Source organism: Lutra lutra, chromosome 7 (genome assembly GCF_902655055.1).
Source record: "Lutra lutra chromosome 7, mLutLut1.2, whole genome shotgun sequence".
Classification (NCBI taxonomy): domain Eukaryota; kingdom Metazoa; phylum Chordata; class Mammalia; order Carnivora; family Mustelidae; genus Lutra; species Lutra lutra.
The window spans coordinates 136,841,089-136,866,271 of NC_062284.1; the positions used below are offsets into that span (position 1 = coordinate 136,841,089).

The 25,183-nt window shown below is 41.8% G+C and overlaps 1 protein-coding gene across 2 annotated transcripts in view; it reads left to right on the top strand.

Moving 5' to 3' along the window:
- Positions 1–25,183, top strand: part of UNC79 (unc-79 homolog, NALCN channel complex subunit) — a 247,835-nt gene that overhangs the window by 127,235 nt on the left and 95,417 nt on the right. For both annotated transcript variants that reach the window (XM_047738927.1, XM_047738926.1), the window contains exons 17-27: positions 603–743; positions 3,283–3,504; positions 5,520–5,747; positions 10,040–10,181; positions 13,097–13,176; positions 13,269–13,417; positions 18,418–18,575; positions 20,374–20,555; positions 22,220–22,421; positions 23,041–23,220; positions 24,695–24,760. In XM_047738927.1, coding sequence (XP_047594883.1) covers positions 603–743; positions 3,283–3,504; positions 5,520–5,747; positions 10,040–10,181; positions 13,097–13,176; positions 13,269–13,417; positions 18,418–18,575; positions 20,374–20,555; positions 22,220–22,421; positions 23,041–23,220; positions 24,695–24,760 — 1,750 coding nt within the window. The remainder of the gene's footprint in view (positions 1–602; positions 744–3,282; positions 3,505–5,519; positions 5,748–10,039; positions 10,182–13,096; positions 13,177–13,268; positions 13,418–18,417; positions 18,576–20,373; positions 20,556–22,219; positions 22,422–23,040; positions 23,221–24,694; positions 24,761–25,183) is intronic.

A 25,183-nucleotide genomic window follows, 5' to 3' on the forward strand; every position in this document is an offset into this window, starting at 1 on the left:
CTTTATACTTCCTTTCTTCAGGGAGCTCACACTGGGAGAGATGGTATCAAACAACCAAATATGATGAAAAACGACAATTGCTCTAATAAATGTGTATACAGTGTTCTATCCAAGGAAGCAGAGGAGAGGGGTGGATTAGTTCTGCCTGAAGGAAGGAGGCATCGACTTTCAAAAACTCATTACAGAAAGAGAGTTGCTAGATTTTGGCAAGATACGTGAGCTGATGAGACGGGGCAGTCGGGTCCAAGGGGGGTATGGACTGGAGGAGGACTGCATGCAAGTTCCACTGCTCCAGAAGGAAGGTGGTGAACTAAGACACTATTCTATGGGAAGGAGGAGACAGTGTCAAGAGATACTTTGAAGTTTTAATAGAAATAACACGGAGATTATGGGATGTGGAGAGTGGGGAAGCTGGCAGGTTCAGTAATAACTTTGATTTTTTAGTATGAAAAATTGAGGGTTTCTGTGCTGGTAGAATGTGCATAAGGCTAAATATCTTCATGTTCAATCATTCGCTTTGGGAAAAAATGATAAATGCAGTTTTACTTTGAGTTTTAAAGTTTATATTTTTGGTGGGGGGGATATATGCCTTTTTTCCCCAGGTCTTATCAGAGTTAGACATCATGGTTCCACTTCAACTATTGATAAGTATGTTTTCTGATGGAGTTAATTCTGTTAAAGAACTGGCAAATCAAAGAAAATCAAGAGTCAGTGAACTGGCAGGGAACCTTGCAGCTCGAAGGGTAATTATTGCCAAAACTGTTCTTGTCTTATTTGTTAATTCTATTATTTGTCAATTCTACTGGCTCCAAAAGTAGCATCATAATAAACTTCTCTGAAAATGCTCTTTCATCCCATCTCACTCTGTTAATCTTTTAAATACATTAAATCATGGAAATCATTGTTTAAGATATGTTTCATATAATCATGGTCAATAAATTATCGAGTTTTTCTCCTGCCCATACTTGTTAGCTATCTCTTACCCTTGATAAAAGCAAAAAGAGTTAGCTTGGAGGTATTATTCCTTTTTTTTTTTTTTCTTTTTCTTTTGGTCTCCTGGTGAACAAGAATTCTTTACCAGCTGTTTGGCAGATGAGTGCTTCACTTTGGGGATGAGAAGTTGGGATGTTTTATTCTATCATGTTTTGAGAAGATGTGATTGTCTGATGGTGACTGTGAGTGATGCTGTCACTGTGGACCCATTGAGCCCATTTTTTTTGGACCCTTTTGTACCTTTGTTAATGAGAAAAGTCAACATGGTCTGGCCTAAAGTGTAGGAAAACTATTGGGACTGTTTGATATGTTGGAGCACCTCAGAGAGCTTCTGTTGATGTGTTGATATTCCCAGATAAGGATCAGTTCTGGCCAGGTTCACTGTCATGGGATGGTAAACAGGGACTCTGCTCAACTTGCCCTTATCAGCCTCCCCATACCATTTTCCTACTGTCATTCCTACCTGATATCTAGGGATTAGGAAATATGTCAAAGTCGTGGGATCATAGTTTGCATCCAGTGCTTTCTTTTGATTTTAATCATTACTTTTTTTTCTCATCTGCCTCATAGGAACCAGCTGGCAAACATTTATATTTTGTTTCTTTTTTCCGTAATCTTTAGTTGACTAGTTGGTGCTTTCTACTGGGCAATGTGTTTACAAGAACGGTGTGAGGCATTTGGAGAAGAACTCATTATCCTCATTTTATCAATACTTAACCTGAGGTTCAGTGGGCTGAAGTGATTTGCCCTAGATAACACTGTCAATATCCAGGTATTCTGGTTCTTGATGGGGTACTCTTTTTTTATTTTTAATTTTTTTTACTCAAATATGGTGCTCAGGGAACTTGCTAGTTGTTAAAGAGATTTTTTTTTTAAGATTTTATTTATTTACTTGAGAGAGAGAGAGAACATGAGAGGGGAGAAGGTCAGAGGGAGAAGCAGACTCCCCACTGAGCAGGGAGCCCGATGCGGGACTCAATCCCGGGACTCCAGGATCATGACCTGAGCTGAAGGCAGTTGCCCAACCAACTGAGCCAACCAGGCTCCCCTAAAGAGATTTTTAAGAGGGAAAATTTCAGAGGGATATATAGTACAGATATGTCAGTAATTATCCTGCTACAGAACTTATCCCAGATGGTTCAAATGAAAGACTTTCATGGAGATTCTGCCTATAGAGTTATGGGGAAGATTAAGGGAGCAGTAAGGGTTGGTGAGGCACCTAGATGCCAGTAACAGCTCAGTGGGAAGCCATTATAGCCCCAGGGAGGAAGGAACAAAAAAAAGAGTTCCTAGAGCCCATTAAGAGATGAAATGTTAAGGAAAGACAGGCTGGAAGAATGATGGAGAGACTGCCAAGGCTGTAGCATCAAAGTAGGCAGGGGTGGACATATACTTCCACCCCTCTCCCCTTCAGCTGCAGGGCTTCTACTGGTGCCCCCATTGACGGAACCTAACTAGAAGCCAGCTAGCAAGAAAGCCAGGAGATACTCTGACCTTGGCATCCTTGGGCATAGAGCAGGACAGAGGAAGGCAGTGAGGGGCTTGAATTAGGCAAATGGACAATAACCAGTACAACAGGTTTGACATCTACTATTTACACATGGTAGTATAATAATTATAATATCCAGATGCCATTCTTCTTTAACCAATCACATTAAACAGATTTTGTGCTTATGATTCTAAAACTGATCTTGTAATATTTTGTAAGGTCTCGTTTTTCTGGTTATGGTTTTAGGTAGTTTAATTGGAAATGTGGATGGGATGAAAAATATAATGGTAAAGACAGCTACCTTCATTCTTCAAGGTGCTGATATTTCATTCACCTGACCATTAGTCACAAAGTTTGGATGATTTTATTTCCTTTTTTTTAAATTTTTTTTTTAAAGATTTTATTTATTTATTTGACAGAGAGAGATCACAAGCAGGCAGAGAGGCAGGCAGAGAGAGAGGAGGAAGCAGGCTCCCTGCTGAGCAGAGAGCCCGATGCGGGGCTCGATCCCAGCACCCTGAGATCATGACCTGAGCCGAAGGCAGCAGCTTAACCCACTGAGCCACCCAGGCGCCCCTCCTTTTTTTTTTTTTAATAGACATGAGCCCTCATGTCAGTGATTTTACTTCTTATTTTTATATTTTGAGAAGATCTATACTATTTGGAAGTACTAATGTTATTGACTAAGGAAGGAAATCAGTGTGACAGCTGGAAATACCTTCCACGAGACCCCAGATATTTTATCTAGCCCTTTTGGCTTCTGTGAGTTCCCTTACATGTGTTGATGTTCTTTCTTCTAGGTGAGTGTTGCCTCTGATCCGGGCCGGCGAGTTCAGCACAATATGCTGAGTCCATTTCATAGCCCTTTCCAGAGTCCATTTCGGAGTCCCATGCGTAGTCCATTTCGTAGCCCTTTCAAGAATTTTGGACACCCAGGAGGAAGGACTATTGACTTTGATTGTGAAGATGATGAAATGAATCTAAATTGTTTCATCCTCATGTTTGATCTTCTCCTGAAGCAGGTAGCTGAAGCATGAGCTTCCTTTAGTTCTGCGGTGAAGAATAAGGGAACGCATTGTACAGTGATTCTTGCTATGTATTGGACTCTTACTTATGAAATGATGCAACATCACTCAAGACATTCTGAAAACTTTCAGGATTCCCTAGGGAGTCTGAAAAACACTGTATGAATATCTGCAATGATGTTGACATATGAGAATGGATGTGAATTTTAGAAACACTCTAGCATCGTTAGAATTGATTCTATTGAACAAATTTGGTGAACCGAGTGATGCTATTGTTGGGAAGGGCAAGGTGCAGCTCTATAGTGATGGGCTGATTTAAATATATTGCATAAATCGATTTTTGAAGGTAATTTCAGAAGAGACATATAAAAGTCTTTAATCAGGAGAACATTTCTTAATTTTTTGTTCTGAAATAATTTCAGACTGATGGAAGAGTTGTTAGAAACGTACGGGGAATTCCTGAATACACCTCCCCGAGATTGTCCAGATATTAACATTTATTATATTTCTTTCTCTCTCTCTATCTGTATATGTATGTATGAATTGTAGAAATTTTAAAATAAACACTTGAAGGTAAGTTGCAGATGTGATGCCCCCTCGGCCTCAAACACTTCAGTATGTATTTCCTGAAGAATAAGGACATTTTCATATATAATCAAGTACAAAATCAGGAAATCAAAGTCAAGAAATTAATATTGTTATAATACTATTATCTATTATCTGACCCACAGAAATTAATCATTTTTTTAAATTGACATAATAATTAAATCTTTATAGTAGAAGAAAAAGATGTTTTTGATCTAGGAAACAATCCAGCATCACTCCTTGCAAGTATTTGTCCTGTCTCCTTAGTCTTCTTTCATCCAGACAGTTCTTAAGTCTTTGTTCATCCTTCATCTTGACATTTTTGAAGACTGCAGTCCAGTTATTTTTTAGAATGTCCCTCAATTTGAGTTTGTCTGATGTCACGAATCTATTTGGGTTAAAACTTTTTTGGCAGTAACGCCACTGGTGTGATGTTATATCCTTTCCAGTGCATCATATCAGGAGGCACATGGCATGATAATGTTGCCTTACTAGTGGTGATAACTTGGTTAAGGTGATTTCTCTACTCTAAAATCCCTACTTCTCCCTTTGTAATTAGTAAGTAACCCGCAGGCTGAGATTTCCTGTTCTCATCAGACTTTTACCTACTGGTTTTAGCATCCAGGGATGATTCATGCCTGGATCAATTATAGTGATCCTGGTTAACAAAATGATAATTTTTTCATTTCATTATCTTTTAATTTATTAGCTGGCATTCTACCGAAGAAATAGTTTCCCTTCTCTCCCATTTCTGTATTTATTTGTTCATCTTCTTATACCTGCAGGTACTCATGAATTCTTATTTTATTCAGTGAGTTAAAAATCTACTATTATGATTACTTGTATTTTGATGCTCATATTGTCCCATATTTGACTAGTGGGAGTCCCTTCCTTTGTTCTTTTGACATATTCCTCATCATTCTTTGAACACTTCCTTAATTTCTAGCATGATAAGATGTTCCAGGCTCATTTTATATTTTCCTAGCCCCAACCTTGAAATCAGCCATTTCTCCAAGGAGCCCTGGTTCCTCTTAGTGGATAATGGATAATGGTATTTAGAAACCAAGATCTGGACACTAGGTGAGGAACAGCATTTTTTAAATGTGTAAAATCTCACAAAATGATAAGTTTAAAAAAAAACTCTTTTAAATGTCCTATATGATTTTAAAAATAATTCCCACTGTTTGTCTTATGTTTATATTCTTTTTAAAAAAAAATCTGTGGAAAATAATATATACTCATGGTCTAAAATCCTTATTACCCTTAAATAACTTAATATAATTGTCAGATAGTAAAAATTATCCCCAGTTAATATACTAATGGAATATTGGACAAAGAAACAAATTCCTTCTTTTTTCTCTTTCTTTTCCCTTTCTTTCTTTCTTTCTTTCTTTTTTTTTTCTTGCCTTCATTTTGATGTTTTTCAGATGGAGTTACAAGATGATGGGATCACGATGGGTTTAGAGCACAGCTTATCAAAGGACATCATTTCCATTATAAACAATGTCTTCCAAGCCCCCTGGGGGGGCTCCCACACCTGCCAGAAGGACGAAAAAGCAATTGAGTGTAACTTATGCCAGTCTAGTATTCTCTGCTATCAGCTTGCTTGTGAACTCCTGGAGAGACTAGCTCCAAAAGAAGAAAGCCGGCTTGTGGTAAGAAGTCAGAGAAATGAGAGGACTCATATCTGACAGTGGTAATGACGGTAGTAGCTGGTATAATGGGGTCTTCCTCCAGTAACATTGTATGCTCCATGCTGGGCTATCCGTGAGACTGTTAAAAAGAAAGTTTTCCTGTTCCTTCTCCCAACTAATTCTCCCGGGAAGGGATATGAGCTGGAGCTACATTATCCAGAATTCTTGAGTCTTGAGTTACGGTTGTTGTGCATCCATTCATATAATTTTCATAAATACGAAGCATTACTGGTATGATTAAGATAACTTTTATTACAAAGTTCAGATAGCAGTAAATACTACAAAATATACATGTCAAATATCAAGTAAGTAGATTGGAAACAGATCACGAATTCCTGGGTAACCCCAGTTTATAAAACCCATTGACTTCATCAACCACCAGTAAAGGCTTCATTTTATTTTCTGTTTTCCAAGAAAATGGTTTCAGTAGAGAGCAACTAATATATACCGCACATTAGCTACTCCATATGTTCGTTATTTCTTGCTTAGCCAGTTTTCATTTAAGGCACATACACATATCACCAAAATATCTTCATGCCATCAAAAGGAGGGGAATCTGAATTATTTGGTCCAGTGTTTGCTATCTTCTCTATTTCTTCCTTTCCCCTAATGTTTAGCTAAGTAGAAAGTGACTTCTTTTTTTTTTTTCTTCAAGATTTTATTTATTTGAGAGAGAGAGAGGGAGCATTACCAGGGGCAGAAGGGCAGAGGGAGAGGGAGAAGCAGATGCCTGCTGAGGGCAGAGCTCGATGTGGGGCTCGATCCCAGGACTTGGAGATCATGACCTGAGCCAAAGTTAGCTGCTTAACTGACTGAACCACGCTTTTCTATCTCTAAGTAGAAAGTGAATTCTTAAAAAAGTTTTTTTGAGGTATAACATACATGCAGTAAAGTGTTTCTTCATTTTTAAATACCTTTCGCCTACTAAACTTGTTCGTCCTCTATGTTGCAAAATAACCTCCCTGGACTATGGTCTTTCAGCATTATCATTGGGTAACCTCACTACAAAACAGTCCTGGTCCTAGCGACCTAAAATAAAATCAAGACGCTTAAGAGCTAATCAGGGAGATGTTTAAATAAATGAAAAACCATTAGCATGATAAGGGTGACGGGAGAGGTCTGCCAAGGGAGCTATGGGGGCAGAGAAAGGATAGCAGATCCAGCTTGGAGGTGTGATGGGGAGGAAAGAGAGCTCCTGGGCCAGATTTGCAGGAGTGGAGTTAATGAAATGAAGGCAGTGGGGTAGAAGGAATTTGAGACCCAGAAAACTCTGTGTGTAAGTGATCCAGAGGAAAGCAGGGAATGAGACACTCAGGAATCCGCAAGCCGTTGAGTGTTGTCGCGCAGTGAGCGAGTGGGAGGGAGTGACAGCCGGGTCCAGCAAGATGGACTTGGTCTTATTTTCCCCTTCATTAAGGGCTCTGTCTGCCAGACTCAGAAGTTTGGGTTTTGTCTTGGTGAATGGGGGAATCCTGAAGGATTTAATCAGGGTAAGGATACAATGTAATGAATTAGAGAAAAGAGAGTTTGGGGACACCCCAGGGACAGGAGTCTAGTCAAGGAGGCTAGTGTGGTCACTCTGGATAGAGATGCGAAGTCTGAATGAAAGCGGTGGTGGTGGCAATCAGAGCAGAGGCAGGCCTGGCGGGTTTTTAGGCAAGAGGGTCAGCAGTGTCTGGTGTTTAGCTGGTGTTGAGGTATGGGAAAGTGGAGGGCAAACCCCTGTTTTCTGGCATGGGAGCTGATAACATTGCTATTTATAGAAGAGTATTAGAGTAGCAGAAGTGGGTATGATGCAGGCACAGTCAGACATAGCAGGTTGAGATGCCTTTTAGCTATCCAGGTGGGGGTTGTCCTGCCCTGTCAGGTATGTGGATCTGGTTTTTTGGAGGAAGGTCGGGAGTAGGTAAACGTTTGGAGCCACCCACATATTGTGCTGGGATGTGTGGAATGAGAAGAGGAAAGCTAGCTAACCACGGCTAGCGTTCTGGGAAGGACCAGCTCTTAAGAGGGAAAACAGGGGAACTGAAGACTTAGAAATAAATTGAGATGAAGCCAGAGACACAGGGGAAACAATGAGAAAGAGCAAGGACTCCAAAACCAAGGAAGAAGGCAGTTTAGAAAAGGAAGGAATAGCCAACCATGTCAGGAGAAGAGAGGAAAGATACAGGACTGAAATGTGCCCAGGGGATCCCAAGAGAGAGGGTCGCCTTTGCCCTTGGGGATGGCAGTAACCATGGGTTCCCATAGCCTGTGGTTTAAGAGCAGGATCAGCTGAGGATGCGGCTGTGTCAGGTGTAGACTTCTGGTTCAGGGAGGGCATGAGAGGGTAAAGAGATGGAGGCAGAGGCCCTGACCCCGGCCTGTCCCCGGAGGGCTTTCTGTTTTGTGTCTGTCTTTCCAGCACCATCCTGGGAAACAGGGAGGAGTAAGCATAAGTATAGAGAAACTGAGCCATGAAACCATTCTCCTGTGCGCATGATGCTTTGTCATGCACTTGTCACGGGCCGAGAATAACACATTTGGAAGCTGAAGGATTCCGTTTTCCTCTCCCGAATGTTTATGGGAGAGATGCTTATCAGTAAAAGAGGTCTATTTCGTAGAACATTCCAAATTTCTGGGTGTCCACTGTGTGAGTCAGCCTTCTTTGCTCTTCAGTCCTCTTCCTGGGACAAGTGGGCGACAACAGGGCGGAGGGGCTAGCAGGAGGCTTGAGCTCAAGATGGGCGACACCAGTCCCTGCCATTTGGGAGGATGATTCCAGACCCGTGGGTTATCAGCAGGGAACACTTTACCGTAGCGAACTGCATGAAGCTCGCTTTACAATGTGATTTTGTGTCTTGCTCATGGGTGACCTAGGGAAAGGGTCAGGCTGAGCAAAACTGGGAAGTTGGCGGAGATATTCTCCAGGGCCCTCGAAGCCCCTGTGTCCTTCGGGCACTCCATCAGTCTTGAGCTGGCTGTCAAATAATTCTTGAAAAAAACGTGTACTGGTTAAATTGTTAGCTAACAGAGTATGATTTTAGAGGAGGATATTTGAAGTGGGACTTGAAGGAAAGAAAAAGGCTGGAATTGGAGCTTAACTGGAGATGGATATTTTAAGCGGCAGCTGTAACTAGTGCTCTCTCTCTCTTTTAATCTTCCCAATTTCACCTATTTCTGCAGCTGGTTTTATACATAGGTATTATATCTGACATGTATTGTCTATAAATACATCGTGCATACTATAGTCACATGGTGCAATCCATCTCCAGAACTTAGTCATCTTGCAAAACTGAAATTCTGTACTCACTAAACAAGAACCTCCTGTTTCCTTCCCCCCACTCAAGCCCAAGGACACCTCCATTCTACTTTCTGCATCTTTGAATTTGACTAGTGTACACCCGTCATTTATCTGGAATCATGCAATAATTGTCCTTTTTAGGGAAGGCTTGTTTGACTTAGCACTGTGTCCTAAAGGGTCCCTCACATAGCAGGTGTCAGACTTCCTTCCTTTGTAAGGCTGACTAATGTTTCACTGCGTGTATGTAACACAGTTTGTCTCTCTGTTCATGTGTCAACGGACACCTGGCTTGCCATACCTAACTCACTTTAAAGCATACATTACAGCGATTTCTGGCTCCTAAAAATTTGACGTATTCGGACAACCAGTGTGTGTGTATCTTTTTTTTTTTTTTTAAAGATTTTATTTATTTATTTATTTGACAGAGATCACAAGTAGGCAGAGAGGCAGGCAGAGAGAGGGAGGCAGCAGGCTCCCTGTTGAGCAGAGAGCCGGTTGAGGGGCTCTATCCCAGGACCCTGAGATCATGACCTGAGCCAAAGGCAGAGGCTTAACCCACTGAGCCACCCAGGCACCCCATCAGTGTGTGTATCCTAATATATTGCTGTGAACCCCGTATTATTCCCTGCTAGTTAAGTACTGTTACTGAACACAATGTGCATGGATTAGAATCACTTGGTAAATGGGGACATGATCATAGGGAAGGCAGGCCTAGGGCGATGTAATGTTTTTGAGATTTTTCCATATTTCTTTCAAGGGAATGAAAATGTTTTAGTGACAGCTGATCCAAAGTCCCTGTAATTATTATGGAAGTGAGCTCACATTTCTTCTGAGGCAGGTGCCTTTGTCCTTTAGGGCTCAGCACAGGGCTGGGACACAGCAGGCACTCAGTGGATCTTTGTGGAGCTGAGCAGAACCATTGACATCCCCAGCAGGCTGCTCACCTGGCTGCTTGTCCTGTTTGTTCCAGGAGCCCACAGACAGCCTTGAGGATAGCCTCCTTTCTTCCAGACCAGAGTTTATTATAGGCCCTGAAGGTGAGGAGGAGGAGAATCCAGCAACCAGGCATGGGGAGAACCCCGGCGATTGCACCGAGCCCACGGAACATGCTGGTAGGTGAACTCCGGCCTATGCCAGTTAGCATGATGTTGATGTTCAGAACACCGTTTTTTTCAGATTACTGTCGACTTGGGCTAGTTCAGGTTTGGCTTCTTGAGTGGAGACTGGTGCAAATGACCCATTTCCCAGGATGTTACTTCCAGCAGAGCAGAGGTCACTGAGCTGCTTTCCGGCAGCACACGCTTCTTACCAACAGAACCCACCATGTGAGCAGCACCTTCTACTTACGGTGTAGCAGGTTCTCGTGGAGAAGTTGCTATGAATCAAGGCTGAATGACTGAGCAGCGGGTGCTTGCCCTCTGGATGGCCACTTAGGCCGTTTGGCCAAGGCAGAGTGTTTTGGGATAGAGCCGAAGGAGCTTGACCTCATGCAGCTTCTGTCCCCAGGGGCTCGACCTGGTCTCTGGACAGACTCAACGCTATCCAGCGGAATGCTTTGTGCTCTGAGGCTGGTTGGCTTTGTGCAGAGCTAGAGGAAGGATGGCCTCTTTCTGGTTTGCTTGCAGACTATGTGCGGGCTAATTAGGGGCTGCAGAATGGCAGGCAGGCTGGGAATCGTACTCTAGCTTTTCATAGTCTGAAGAAGTTTGGGGAATTTCATATGTGAGCCCATGTGTCTTTGGGGAAGCTTGATTTCTAGATCTGCACTGTGGCAATTTGGGAATTTGTACAGGACCTGGCATAAACATGACTCATTTTTTATCTTCCTGCTTCCATTATCCTGAACCAGGTAGCTCACCTCCAGAACCATAGTTTGGGAATCCTAGGCTTTCCGTCATTCCTTCAGTGAGCATCGAACAGTGACTCTAGGCTGCATTACAGCCCTGGGTCTGAATAAGACATTAGTCTCATTAGTATGAAATGCTTGGTCAGAACTAACCGCTTCTGTGTTAGTTGTGCATGTGACCATCTGAGTGTGAATATCTTGGATCACTCTGTTTAGAACCATGGAAAACTAAAAATGGAAAGAACCCTTGAGATGACCTACTTCATTGGTTCTCAGCATGTCCTTGGAGTTGTGCAACCTCCGTGTTGTTTCCTTTGGACCTTCCTTATTTGGGGTGGTGAAGGGTGGGAAGACAGGGAAGGGTGGGAAGACAGTCCTGACGAACAGCCCCGGCTGCCCACTCTCTTCACCCCGAGTGTGCTGACCTGCTCTATTTCATACGTTGGAGTTCCAAGTGAGTTTCTTTAACCCAAATCGTCCATAGAATAAAGCTTGGAAACCTGTTGACCTAATTCAGCCATCTCACTTTGCACACGAGGAAAAGACATCCCAGGTGGGTTAAACGTGCCCTGGTGGTGCAGCTTATAGCCCTCCTTCCTGATTTGTGCTTTAGGCTTATGTGTGGCACCGGGCTGTAATGGAACATCTGGACCGTCTGAGGAGTTGAAACAGAATGAATGAGCTCCACCGCCCACCCCCAATTCTGGGTGTAGCTGGGGCAGAGATCTGGGAACTGGAACTTCAAATACTGAACAACTAGTTGGTGGCAGGATTGAGACTTGAAGCCAGGTGTCCCGGATAACTTGGAATTAATGCCTTTCTGAGACCAGGGCCTAGGGCTTGTTTCTGTCAGGCATTAATGCCTAAAGGAAGCAAGGATGTCACTTAGGATCTAATAACCTGTACTCTTTGTATATAAATATATTTTTTAAACCTAAGATGGCACACAAAACACTTAACTGCTCCTTTTATTTATTCAGAGCGTTTTATATGAACAGTGGTTAAAATAAAGCAATTTTTTGTATGAATGACTCTTCTCCTTGCTTAAACATCTGCTCTGTTCGTCTCCCTCAAACACAACTTCGGCCTCTGATCTATTTTCCTGCCTTTTTTCCCTGCTGTGTTGCAGGTCACAGTTATAAATTGTCTCTGCCTTAATCTTCCTCCAAGACCAGCCTTCCCTGCTGCTCTGACCCCAGTCCCGCTTCTGCTCTGTGGGCCTCCAGGCCGTGGTCTTGAGCTCCTCTGTCAGAGCAAACGTGTTCGATCAACATGTGTTCTGTGATTTCCTCCTTCCTTTCAGACTGTTTCCTGTTTCTGCATTTGTGGCCTGGTGCCTATTTCTTATAGCTCTTAGATATATCCTCCACTAAAAATACTTTTAAAACTCTCACACTTTCTAGAAAAAATAGACTCAAGGGTCGGTAACAAGTATTTAAAATACATGAAAGCGGAACTTTTAGTTTATACTCCAAGAGAACTGATTAGTATATACTCCAAGAGAGTTCGACTCCCACTGTCTCTGGTTCCAGGGATTGCCAAAACTTAGAACGGTGATTTGAAAATGTTTTACACTACTGTCTGCGTCTGGCTAACTTGTGAATTCTTTTCTCCAGCACGCCTCAGGTACCATATATTGCCATCCCACCTGCAGGGGCAAAGGTATTAGAGAGACTCACAAGAAGATTAAAACCATGAGTAGTTGTTCTGATTTGAATATGCTTAGTTTCTTTCAGACAGTCCCTTTGACATGATTCCACGGGATAAATTCTTCCTTAGGTGCTAATACAACTTGAACGTCTCCTTAAGGCGTTCTTATCTCCCTTTCAATAAGAAAGGTGTACCTAGCCAAAGGCCAGACCCCTTCAGGTGGTAACAGAACTCCCAGCCCACAGGAGCACAGGACCAGGCTAGGGGTTGCTTTAGGGAGCCAAGGACATCTGAATATATATGGTGGGCTACATGGAGGCCGAGAGCCCTGAATCTAGAAGGTTTCCTGCACTGGCATCACAGAAGGGATATATGCCACCTCGGAGAAGCAAATAAAAATATTGCACAAAATGCCTTTTAACACATCGTGTCTTTATTTTCAGTCCTTTTGGTTTTATGGTCTTGATCAGGTCATGAGTGGTGGGGTAAAGGAGAAACTAGGCTAACCCTCATGTAATTATTTCTTTCCAGCAATAAAGAATGACACTGAGAGAAAGTTTTGCTACCAACAGCTTCCTGTAACTTTGAGGCTAATATACACCATTTTCCAGGTATTTTTTTTTTTTTGACATATTTAAGTGTTTGGTACGGTAGCATTGCTCTTTTAGATAACTCCGTAGTAACCACGTGTTTCTTCGCGTAGGAAATGGCGAAGTTTGAAGAGCCAGACATCCTTTTTAATATGCTCAATTGCCTGAAGATTCTCTGTCTACATGGAGAGTGTTTATACATTGCTAGAAAAGACCATCCTCAATTTTTAGCCTACATTCAGGATCACATGTTGATTGCAAGGTATGCCATCCTAGCAGGTTTTTGTTGTTGTTGTTTATGTGTTAGGCTTTCGCTGTGAAAATCAAAGTCAGAACAAGACTTACCAACCCGTTTGGGCCACTTCTCTTAGCCAGGACAAACTGCCTATGGGAATGACTCATTTCTTTTACCAAGTCTAACGTTTAAGTGTGTCAACATGAAGAAGAGTAATTTGTTTTGCTAGACACTGTAGAAACAGAGAAGGCAAAATAAGGATTATTTGTTTATCAGTTGTTGGACATTTTTTTAAAGATTTTATTTATTTACTTGGCAGACAGAGATCACAAGTAGGCAGACAGGCAGGCAGAGAGAGAGGAAGAGAAGCAGGCTCCCCGCCGAGAAGAGAGCCCGATGCGGGACTCCATCCCAGGACCCTGGGATCATGATCTGAGCCGAAGGCAGAGGCTTTAACCCACTGAGCCACCCAGGCGCCCCAGTTGTTGGACATCTTAACGGTGTAGTGTCCCTTAGAAAAATGTCAACATTACTAAATCACTATTTATGTTGTATCATCTAGAATAATATTAGTACCAAAGACTGACTTGATTTCTTACTTGAAGTAGAACTTCCAATAGACACCAAAAACCTCTCCACATATTGACCGATATAGTATTTTTAAAGACTGCAGAAGCATTTTGAGAAAAACAATAAAATATTGTCCTGGATTTAGATAATGTTTCTCTGCTTGAGAAGAAAATAACTCAAAATAACTGTTAGAGTCTTCCTGAAAGTAAGTCAGAAAAATAGTATCCTTATTTAAATGTAAGAGAATGAGGTGGTAAGAAGAAAGAAGAGGTTGGCTTTAGTTAACTTGGTGACAAAACTGACTTGAGGCTCTGTCTTTTCTCACATTTTTTCCCTTTGTTTATTCATTCATTCAACAGATATCACTGGGGGCTTGCTATATATATTATTATCCTAGGTACTTTGGGAATTTGCAGTCTTGTTTGGAAGGGGGTGAATGTTATTTATACAGAAGGTGACCACATAATTTATTCTTCACATTATTTACTTTTGAGAGTGAAGAAGGCATGCTCTTCATAATAACTTCAAACAATTAGTATAATGTAGACCAAGATCTTGGATAAACCAAGATATTGGTTTCAATGTCCATTTGGATGGGCATTGAGAGGATGTCAAGGATTTTTAGGATAAAGATCTGAAAATATTTATGGTCAGTGAAAGGGATCAGAGGAAAGGGAGTAGCTGGTAGAGCAAGGTCCTGGAAGACAAGTACACATGATCAAGAACGAAGGCTGGGTAGAAGAGAGGAGGGAGGCTCTTTTCTTTGAAAGGAGATATATTTTGAGGAAAAGAGAAAGTGTCAAGAGAAGCTCGTTACTGAACCTTAAGAGTAGTGTGTCCTGATGTCTTTTCCTGAGAGGGAAGAGGATAGAGATTAGGTTGGGAGCTCAGGGAACATGGAAAAATGTATGGAATCGCTCATAGAGGAACTTAGTAGGGTGTCAACAAGAAGTAATCTAAGTAAGACTGGCCTGCTGCCGTGTCAAGCTGAGCTTAGCTAGCACCAGCTTGTGGTGGAAGTTAGTAGGAATTAGTGGGACCAAGTTAGTTCTGGGGCCTGGGAGTGGATGAGAAAAGGGGGTAATGTGGATTTATTCAGGAGTAGGAATTTGTGATTTGATTATGGTGGAAGTGGGGATGAGGAATTTTGCAGGGAGGAAATGGTTGCCTCTGAGATCCAGTCTAAGATGGGAGGCAAATGAAATCAGAAGAGGATTGATGTTTGGAAGAAGAATATGAAAAAGAGGGAAAAGAAGTCTTAGTCAGGATTAGGAGTATCTTGGGTGGGGACACTGTTCAACCCAGTACAGAACATAGAATGGGAAAAGTGGAGAGTCTGCAAAAGTTTCCTCAGGATAAAATGGGAGTTCTACAGGTGGAACGGGAGGAGCTGGTAGAAGGGTAGGCCCAGCTGACTTGGATGTGGGGAAGAGTAGGACTGATCTGAACAGATAGATGAACAAGTCCAGGCAAAATCCATGAAGGAGTGGGATTGGGAATTAGGCAGAAGCTCTCTTCATTCTCTGGAGTGGGACTACTAAGTAGGCCAACTTTTGTTGTTAAAACAGCCTCTATAGGGGGCGCCAGGGTGGCTCAGTTCATTAAGTGTCTGACTTTTTTTTTTTTAATTTTTAAAAATTAAAAATTTTTTTTAAAGATTTTATTTATTTATTTGACAGAGAGAAATCACAAGTATGCAGAGAGGCAGGCAGAGAGAGAGGAGGAAGCAGGCTCCCTGCTGAGCAGAAAGCCCGATGTGGGGCTCGAACCCAGGACCTGGGATCATGACCTGAGCCGAAGGCAGCGGCTTAACCCACTGAGCCACCCAGGCGCCCCTTTTTTTTTAAGATTTTATTTATTTATTTGACAGAGAGAGATCACAAGCAGGCAGAGAGGCAGGTAGAGAGAGAGGAGGAAGCAGGCTCCCTGCTGAGCAGAGAGCCCGATGCGGGGCTCGATCCCAGGACCCTGAGATCATGACCTGAGCCGAAGGCAGCGGCTTAACCCACTGAGCCACCCAGGCGCCCCCCAAAAAATTTTTTTGTTTTATTTTTTTTTCAGTGTTCGAAAATTCATTGTTTATGCACCATTCCCAGTGCCCCATGCAATATGTGCCCTCCATGATACCCACCAGGCTCATCCAACTCCCCACCTCCCTCCCCTCCAAAACCCTCAGTTTGTTTCTCAGAGTCCACAGTCTCTCATGGTTTGTCTCTCCCTCAGATTTCCCCCAATTCCCGTCTCCTCTCCATCTCCTAATGTCCTCTGTGTTATTCATTATGCTCCACAAGTAAGTGAAACCATATGATAATTGACTCTCTCTTCTTGACTTATTTCACTCAGCATAATCTCTTCCAGTCCTGTCCATGTTGATAAAAAAGTTGGGTATTCATCCTTCCTGATGGAGGCATAATACTCCATTGCGTATATGGACCATATCTTCTTTATCCATTCATCCGTTGAAGGGCATCTTGGTTCTTTCTACAGTTTGGCAACTGTGGCTGTTGCTGCTATGAACGTTGGGGTACAGATGGCCTTTTTCACTACATCTGTATCTTTGGGTTAAATACCCAGTAGTGCAATTGCCGGGCCATAAGGTAGCTCTATTTTTAATTTCTTAAGGAATCCCCACACTGTTTTCCAAAGTGGCTGCACCAACTTGCATTCCCCTAACAGTGTATGAGGGTTCCCCTTTCTCCATATCTTCTCCAACAGTTGTTGCTTACTGTCTTGTTAATTTTGGCCATTCTAACTGGTGTAAGGTGATATCTCAGTGTGGTTTTGATTTGAATCTCCCTGATGGCTAATGATGATGAACATTTTTTCATGTGTCTGTTAGCCATTTGTATGTCTTCTTTGAAGAAGTGTCTGTTCATGTCTTCTGCCCATTTCTTGACATGATTATCTGTTTTGTGTGTGTTGAGTTTGAGGAGTTCTTTATGATATTGGATATCAGCCCTTTGTCTGTAGTGTCATTTGCGAATATCTTCTCCCATTCTGTGGGCTGCCTCCTTGTTTTGTTGACTGTTTCCTTTGCTGTGCAGAAGCTTCTGATCTTGATGAAGTCCCAAAAGTTCATTCTCACTTTTGTTTCCTTCTCCTTCACCATACATAAAGATAAACGAAATGGATAAAAGACCTCAACATGAGGCAGGAATCTATCAAAATCCTAGAGGAGAACATAAGCAGTAACCTCTTCAATATCAGCCACAGGAACTTCTTTCAAGTGTCCGACTCTTGATTTCAGCTCAGGTCATGATCTTATCAGGGTCTTGAGATCAAGCCCTGTATTGGGCAGCTCATTGAGCGTGGAGCCTGCTTGAGATTCTCTCTTTCTGTCCCTCTACCCTGCCCTCCCTAAACAAACAAACAAACAAACAAACAAACAAGTAAATAAAGGCAGCCCCTACAGGACATTTCCCCAGGCCCCATGGATTGCTGGTGCTGTGGGATTTCTGGCTCAGCCTTTGGGTTACATAACCCAGTTTTTTCCTCAAAGTACCACCCTGATACAAAAGCCATGATGAAAAATCAAGGGATCTGGGGAAGGACACTATCTTCCTGATTTCAAAGAAGGCTGCCTTGAGAATTGGGAAAGCCATAGGGAACTGGTAAAATCCAGGGTTTTTTTTTTGTCACTGGGATGGTTTTCTAGCAGTGCTGCATATAGTTTGCTTCCTTCAACTACCTTGATCAACCCAGTTTTGTGTTCACTCTTATGATAAGGAAGGGAAGGACCTTGACTGACAGCCCTGCCAGTTGGTGGAGAGGTTGTTCTTTCTTTTTTTTTTTTTTTTAAAGATTTTATTTATTTAACAGAGAGAGAGAGAGAGGTCACAAGTAGGCAGAGAGGCAGGCAGAGAGGGAGAGGGAAGCAGGCGCCCCACTGAGCAGAGAGCCCCATGTGGGGCTCGATCCCAGGACCCTGGGATCATGACCTGAGCCGAAGGCAGAGGATTAACCCGCTGAGCCACCCAGGTGCCCCGAGAGGTTGTTCTTAATAGAAATAGAATTGTTCTTTGCTAGAATAAAGAGGAAAGGCTGCTGGGCAGGCAAACTTAACAAAAATCTCTCTCCAGATATTCACTATAAGAAAATTTTTTAAAAAAATCACTTTTTACCACATCATCTTAACAGAAATAATATCAATTTTGTATATTTTTAAGTCATTGCTCATTTATATACTTGAATTTCTAATATATAATTATTATTTTTTATATTAAAATATAGTATTAAGTAGTGTTTTTCTGTGTTGTTACATAAAAGCAATTTCTTTAAGAAAATGAACAGAACAGATTTAGGAAAGGTTTATCAGAGGTTTATAGTCTTGTGGATGAGTATCAAAAAGCATCCCTACCAGCTGCCTATTAACGAGAGATCCCATAAACTGAGGTAATTGTATTTGCTTTCTAGAAAGGTTATCATAACTGTAATCACTTTGCTTCTTGCTTCCTCAGCCTGTGGAGAGTCGTCAAATCCGAGTTCTCCCAACTATCTTCATTGGCAGTTCCTCTGCTTCTCCATGCTTTGTCACTTCCTCATGGTGCTGACATCTTCTGGACAATCATAAATGGCAATTTCAACAGCAAAGACTGGAAGATGAGGTTTGAAGCAGGTACCTCTGTATTAGCTTAAAAATTCTCTGGGGGTCACAAGGTAAACCAGATGTCCAGTCATGATGTCTCTTGTTGACCCTTCTTTCTTTCTATATTTCTTTTAAAATTTATATTATTTACTTATTTATTTATTTAGAGAGAGAGCATGCACACAAGTGGGGAGACACGGGGAGGGAGAGAGAATCTCAAGCAGACTCTGCACTGATTGCAGAGCCTGATGCAGGGCTTGATCTCATGACACTGAGATCATGACCTGAGCCAAAATTAAGAGTTGGATGCTCAACTGACTGAGCCACCCAGGTGTCCCTCCTCCCTTCTTTTTAAAGAGTACTGCCCTCCTTGCTAGTGTTCTTTGGTGATTCTACTTAACTGAGCTTGCTTTATAATAGTATTTTGCTTTATAATAGTATTTTGCAGAGTGGTCCTTAGGTAGGAGGCCCTGTTCAGGTCTGCCTAGGATAGTCCTAGTTTATGCCTGTTGTCCAGGTGTATTTATTAATTGTATGCTTGTTTACTCTCAAATGGATCCTGGCTTGAATGATAAATTATACAGTTAACATGATACATGATACTATGTAGTCAATATAATATATAATATGACATAATGCAATAAGTTACTTGTATCAAAGTAACTGGGAGCGTTCCTTAAACACACAGGTGGTTGGGCCCCATTCCTAGACCTACTGAATTAGAATCTTATGGGGTAAGGCCAGGAATGTACATTTTTAATAAGGTCTCCAGGTAATTCAGTGATGTTTGAGAATCTCTGCTGTTAGACCCTTTCCGCTGAAGCATCAGGGATCAAGTCTGGGGCAGTGATGGGTATGATTTCCTGGTTCTGAGAATGGCAAGTTCTTAGAGGAATATGGTAAGGAAGGAACCTGGGCATGTTCTCTTAGCCTCGCATCGGCTGCCTTCACGGTCACCCCAGTCTGCTAGGACTCCCATCCTCGGGAGCAGCAAGGAGGGCCCGCAATGCTGTGGTGTTCAGAATGGTTCTCTGTGTTTCTGTGTCTCCAAAATGTGACCAAGGAATGGAAGTTCCATTAGGTGGGTTAACTATTACACATTTGCTAATACCACTGTCTGGGGGCACTTAAACAACAGACATTTATTTTCTCACAGTTCTGGATGCTGGGAAGTCCAAGATCAAGGTGCCAGGAGCATATTGTTCCTCAGGGTATTAGGGGGTCCAGAATCTAAAGTCAGGTCTGGTGGGCACCTCCTGTCTCCCTGTGTGGTCCGCAGAAGGGCCTGGAATGGACAAAGAAATGAGTGTGGAGGCATTTTGAGTATTTTGAAGTATAGTTTGAGTTAAACAATGAAGAAGACCATTAAAAAAAAAAAAAAAAAAGACAACCCACAGTTAAATCAAGGCTACCCAGCAGAAAAGTACTGTACTAGGTAGAAACGGTCTCTGTCACACAGATGAAATGGAACATTCAAGAAGGCGGCATCAGAATTTCCTTTTGGGGGGCGCCTGGGTGGCTCAGTGGGTTAAGTTTTTGCCTTTGGTTCAGGTTATGATCTCAGGGTCCTGGGATTGAGTCCCACATCGGGCTCTCTGCTCAGTGGGGAGCCCGCTTCCCCCTCTCTCTCTGCCTACCTTTCTAATTACTTGTGATCTCTCTCTGTCAAATGAACAAATAAAAAAAAAAAATCTTAAAAAAAAAAAAGAATTTCCTTTTGGTTTCTCAAAGCAGGGTGTGGGGGACCCAGAGTTGACTTTTTCTTTGTGGGTTCCATTCTTGTCTAAGTAAGTGTCTGTTTTTTTTGTCGTCTCCTTTTACACTACAGTGGAAAAAGTGGCTGTAATTTGTAGATTTTTGGATATTCACTCAGTGACCAAAAACCACTTGCTGAAGTACTCCCTGGCACATGCCTTCTGCTGCTTTCTCACAGCTGTGGAGGATGTCAACCCAGCGGTGGCTACCAGGGCCGGTCTCCTGCTTGACACCATAAAGAGGCCAGCATTGCAGGTGACGTTCCTTGGTTGTGTGTTGTGTGCTGTGGATGGTGCTCCGCTGAGCACATATAGGACTGATGATGAGGACAGCAAGAATGGGGGAGTTTTTAAATGGGGAAAAATCCCAGAAACACTACCTTATTAAAGACCCCTTGTTCTTATTTCTTACTACTTTCTTTTCAGTCTTTGTCCATATGGTGAAAACACTTTTGACAGAGACAGGAATTGTATAATTTTTTTTGTGTGGCAGATTTGTGAACTCGGCTGGTTTATCTTGTACTATTTAGCTGGTCCCTGGGCTGGGAGCTCTGGTCATTAGAGGCTAGACACTAAGAGAAATCATCTCTGTGATGAATTATAATATAAATCAAAGCAGGATCTGAGAAGGCAAATACGCCTACTAAAATGAAAGTCAAAACAACATGAAATACGAGACCTAGAGAGAGCTGCTTATTTATTTTATTTGGCACCTTAATTATATAATTAAAGAAACCAAGTCTCAGAGAGATAATGTGACTCGTCAAAGGACACAGAGCGAGTTAGTGGAAGAACCGAGACTAGAACCTCCGAAGTCCTGATCTCCTGATTTCCCACATTGGCTCAGGCTTATTACAGTGTCGTTATAATGAAAACTAATAATAATGGCAAGAGCTAAAATTTGTCAAACAGATACTGTCTTTCCAGGACAGTGGATTAAGTGTCTCATCTCCATTGTCTCATTTAATCCCCACGATAACCTTGTGGGTTCCCATTTTACAGATAGAGAAGCTGAGGGTTGGAACGGATAGGGTAGGTCACTTTTTCAGGGTCACGTGGTTAGTATGTGGCAGAACAGGTTGTGAGTCATAATAACGTCCACATTCTTGACTGTAACTGTGTCTATACCCTGCTTCCCCTAAAAGAGACCAAGAAGAAAGGGCAGGATCTGGGCAATTTGGTGGTTCGGCTGACTGTGGACCCACAGCCTCCCTTATAAAAATTCCCAGTTGTCTTCTGGATACTCAGTTGGTCTTAAAGACTAGGTAGTCTTCCAGCCCAGCGCCTAGAGCATAGGAGGCACTCAGTAGTTGAGAGTTGAATGAATTAATAGAATGCTTGGATGAATTACGGTTTTTAGGTTTCATTCAGTTAGGAAAGGGGGAATGGTAAGCAGAGTCATACACTGGAGAAATGGATGGTCAGTTAGTCCAACTTGATTTTTTAAGATCCTGTGTGCCACTCATGTTCCAAGAAGACAAAGTGAGTTTACTTTCTTTTTGAACCATGGCATTCAGCATTGAAAGGAAATTAGAAACTTGTATTGTGTATTCTCAAATGTAGCTTTGGAAGTATGCTTTTTTTAATAGAAACTATAGACATTGAAAAAAGAAACATTGGTTTGAGAGCATTTGGATTAAATGGTTATTAATGAATGCATCTGAAAACCAATAACCTGCATTTAGTGTAGATTTCTGAACTAGAATTCAAGAGGTATTCTACAATTGGGAGAAGTTCCTCTTCTGCATTTTATTTCTGCCAAACTTGCAATCAAAGAACATTTCAATCAGATCATTCCATATTATATGTATGGAGCGAGGAGGTTTTGTCTTGTTTCACTGACTTTGCTTAATATATTTGCTTTGAAGGAACTTATATGTTTATGTCTGACTTAAACTTTCTTCCCCCTATCTGCCCCAGGGTCTGTGTCTCTGTCTTGATTTCCAGTTTGATACTGTGGTTAAAGACAGACCCACAATACTGAGCAAACTTTTACTCCTGCATTTTCTTAAGCAAGATATTCCTGCCTTGAGCTGGGAGTTCTTTGTCAACAGATTTGAGACCCTTTCTTTGGAAGCTCAGCTACATTTGGATTGTAACAAAGAATTTCCTTTTCCTACAAGTAAGCAAAACAAAGAACTTGCTTTAAACAGCCATAGTTCCTATTCTTATATCTGCTAGATAAGTAGACCATACTCTGCATGTAGCCTAATTTCCCATTATGGAGAAGGCTCTTACTTCATGAACTCAGTTTATTAAATATTTATTGAATAACTCTGTAGTAATCTGTAGATCAGTTGGTTTCTGCCATTCCAAAAGCAAAACCCTTTGCATTTCCTTGAGGACCTATGGTGACCCTTTGTGACTGAGTGTTCCTTAAATCTGATTCAGTAGTCACGTTCACAGTGTTTGTGAGCAATTTTGTGAGATACATTTGCACCTCGCAAATTCACCCTTGCATGCTTGTTAGTTACCTATAGTTCTAAATAGATGGGAAAAGTGGGTCAGTCAACTATGTATCCAGTGATAATAAAAACATTAGACAATGTAATCTTACAGTCTAAGAAGAATCACAGGCAATAGTTGTGATAGACAGTAGTGATGATTTTTTTCTATGACTCACCATGAATGATTCATGTGTCCACGAAAGATGTACTTTAATCCTGAAAATATACACAGCTGGGTTATTTCAAACTCGTTGTGCTTGTTAAAGAAAATAACGTCTGATTCCTTTTGCAAAGCTATCACGGCTGTAAGGACCAATGTCGCTAACCTCAGTGACGCAGCATTGTGGAAGATCAAGAGGGCTCGTTTTGCAAGGAACCGCCAGAAGAGTGTGCGTTCTCTGAGAGACAGCGTGAAAGGTCCTGTGGAATCCAAGAGGGCACTCTCTCTCCCCGAGACCTTAACCTCCAAAATTCGTTGAGTATCTTCTTCCCTCCTTCCTTTAAATCTGTTTAATGTCTTTCTGAGGCTGACTTGTCCTGTTGAATGTTCATAGAGTAACTTACTTAGTCAACGGAGCTCCTTCACTAGGTTAGGGCTTCAGATTCCCTAGAGGGTTGCCCCAAGAATGTCAGTGCCCTGGTGGGGGGCTTTGTCCAGCGTGTGGGTGAAGCAAAGCCCTGGTCCAGCAGTAGAAGGCAGCAAATCCACTCATGCCTGGCCAGAAAGGTAGACACAGCCTCTCTGCTCCTGAGTTCTAGGATAGGAAGGGGGATACCACCAGTCCTGGAACCTGAGAGCTTCCTGGAAAAGACCGGGACAGGCCAGACCCCATGGCAGCTGAGGTGACAGAGTGGAAGTGTGGAGTGCATTTGCTTTTCACGTATGATGGAGACAGCCTAACAAGCTCCCAGACGAACCAAAAATAATGGTTGCTTTTGAAAAGAAAACACCAGGCTGAGGAGAAGTTGAATTTCTGTGCAGCTTCACCAGATTATTTATAAATAAATATAAGCTTCATTGCCAATTAAAAAAAAAAAAGACCCTGTATGCTTGTTTTGTAAAGGTCTTTCTTTATATGGCACTTTGAAAGAGAGCACAATTTTCCCTAAATTACCAGATGACTAAATGAACTCTAATGATCAGCAATGGCTCATGAATGGCAAATAATTAAAAATTCATAACTAAATCACCAGGTTAGTGAATGAGTATATTTAAATATGGTACTTACTTGTGAAATTTGTCAAGTGATTTAATTTTTAAATAACTGCTGTGAAATTCATCACATAACACTCTAAAACATACCTCTTGTCCTGTCGGAAGTGGAAAGGTTTGCTTTTCTCATTGGCATTTATTGGAAGACAGCCTTGTATAACATAATCATTTTTAATCACAAATATGATTTGATTTTTTTTATTGCATTTTTTCTCTATTTTAGACAAGCTATGAAAATGTGGTATTGTGAACTTTGGGAGAAGTCAATGAAGGCCCTTTAAGCGACCAGTAATTCAGTTTTTCAGGGAACAAAGATTCTAGCAAGTGGTCATTTAAGAATAACCCTTAGGAGTGCTAGGCCCCAGAGAAGACCGAATCAGATCCTAGAAACCAATATCTGGACGAAATAAATTACAATTTCTATGAATTTCCCAGCTCTTTTATAACTTAACCAGCCATTTTGGGATATCAGGTTTACTTATTGTCCTTCCTTGCTAATTGATTCACATGACAGTTTTGAAGATTAAGAATGGAAATAACACTAAAGAATGTTCTTGAGATTCACATAAAACCACAAAGCTTTTGTGACGCAAACATCTTTTATGCAATGTTAATGACAAGTAGGAAAACGAAACAAACCTGCCCCTACTATCCAGTGAGTTAGCACTGAGTGTATTTTCTAGGCTCAAGTTGTTTTTAATGCTTATTTAAATAGAGTTGTTGTTGATTTTTAAGCTATGAGGTTGACCAGGCATGAGCAGTCTGCTCCAGCTCTCGGTGGGACACCCGAACAGACACCAGGTGGGTACTTCTGATGTGGAAGGGCTGTGTGCAAGTGTCTATCCCAGGTGGTCAAGGTGAAGAATGCAGTGTCTCTAACTGGGCCAGAGTGCTATATTTAGGACTTGCAAACTTGAAGGGTCCTACCCCAGATGCTCAGGCATTTGAGTCCCTGACCTAGCAATTCTATCTTACTAGGGGCAGATGACTTTGGATCCCATTAACTTTTGGTCCAGTAAGAGGTATCATGTTACCTGAATGTGCACTTTCCCCCAGAGAGCCAATACGACCAGACCTATACATAGTACTGCTACTTGTATGTGTCTTTACACATAGAAATATTATGTTCATATATATCCACTATAGGAAAAACATAACATTTCATTGACATTTTCAAAGGCTATACATTTGAGCCACCATCATTCACTCATCCCCGTAGCCATT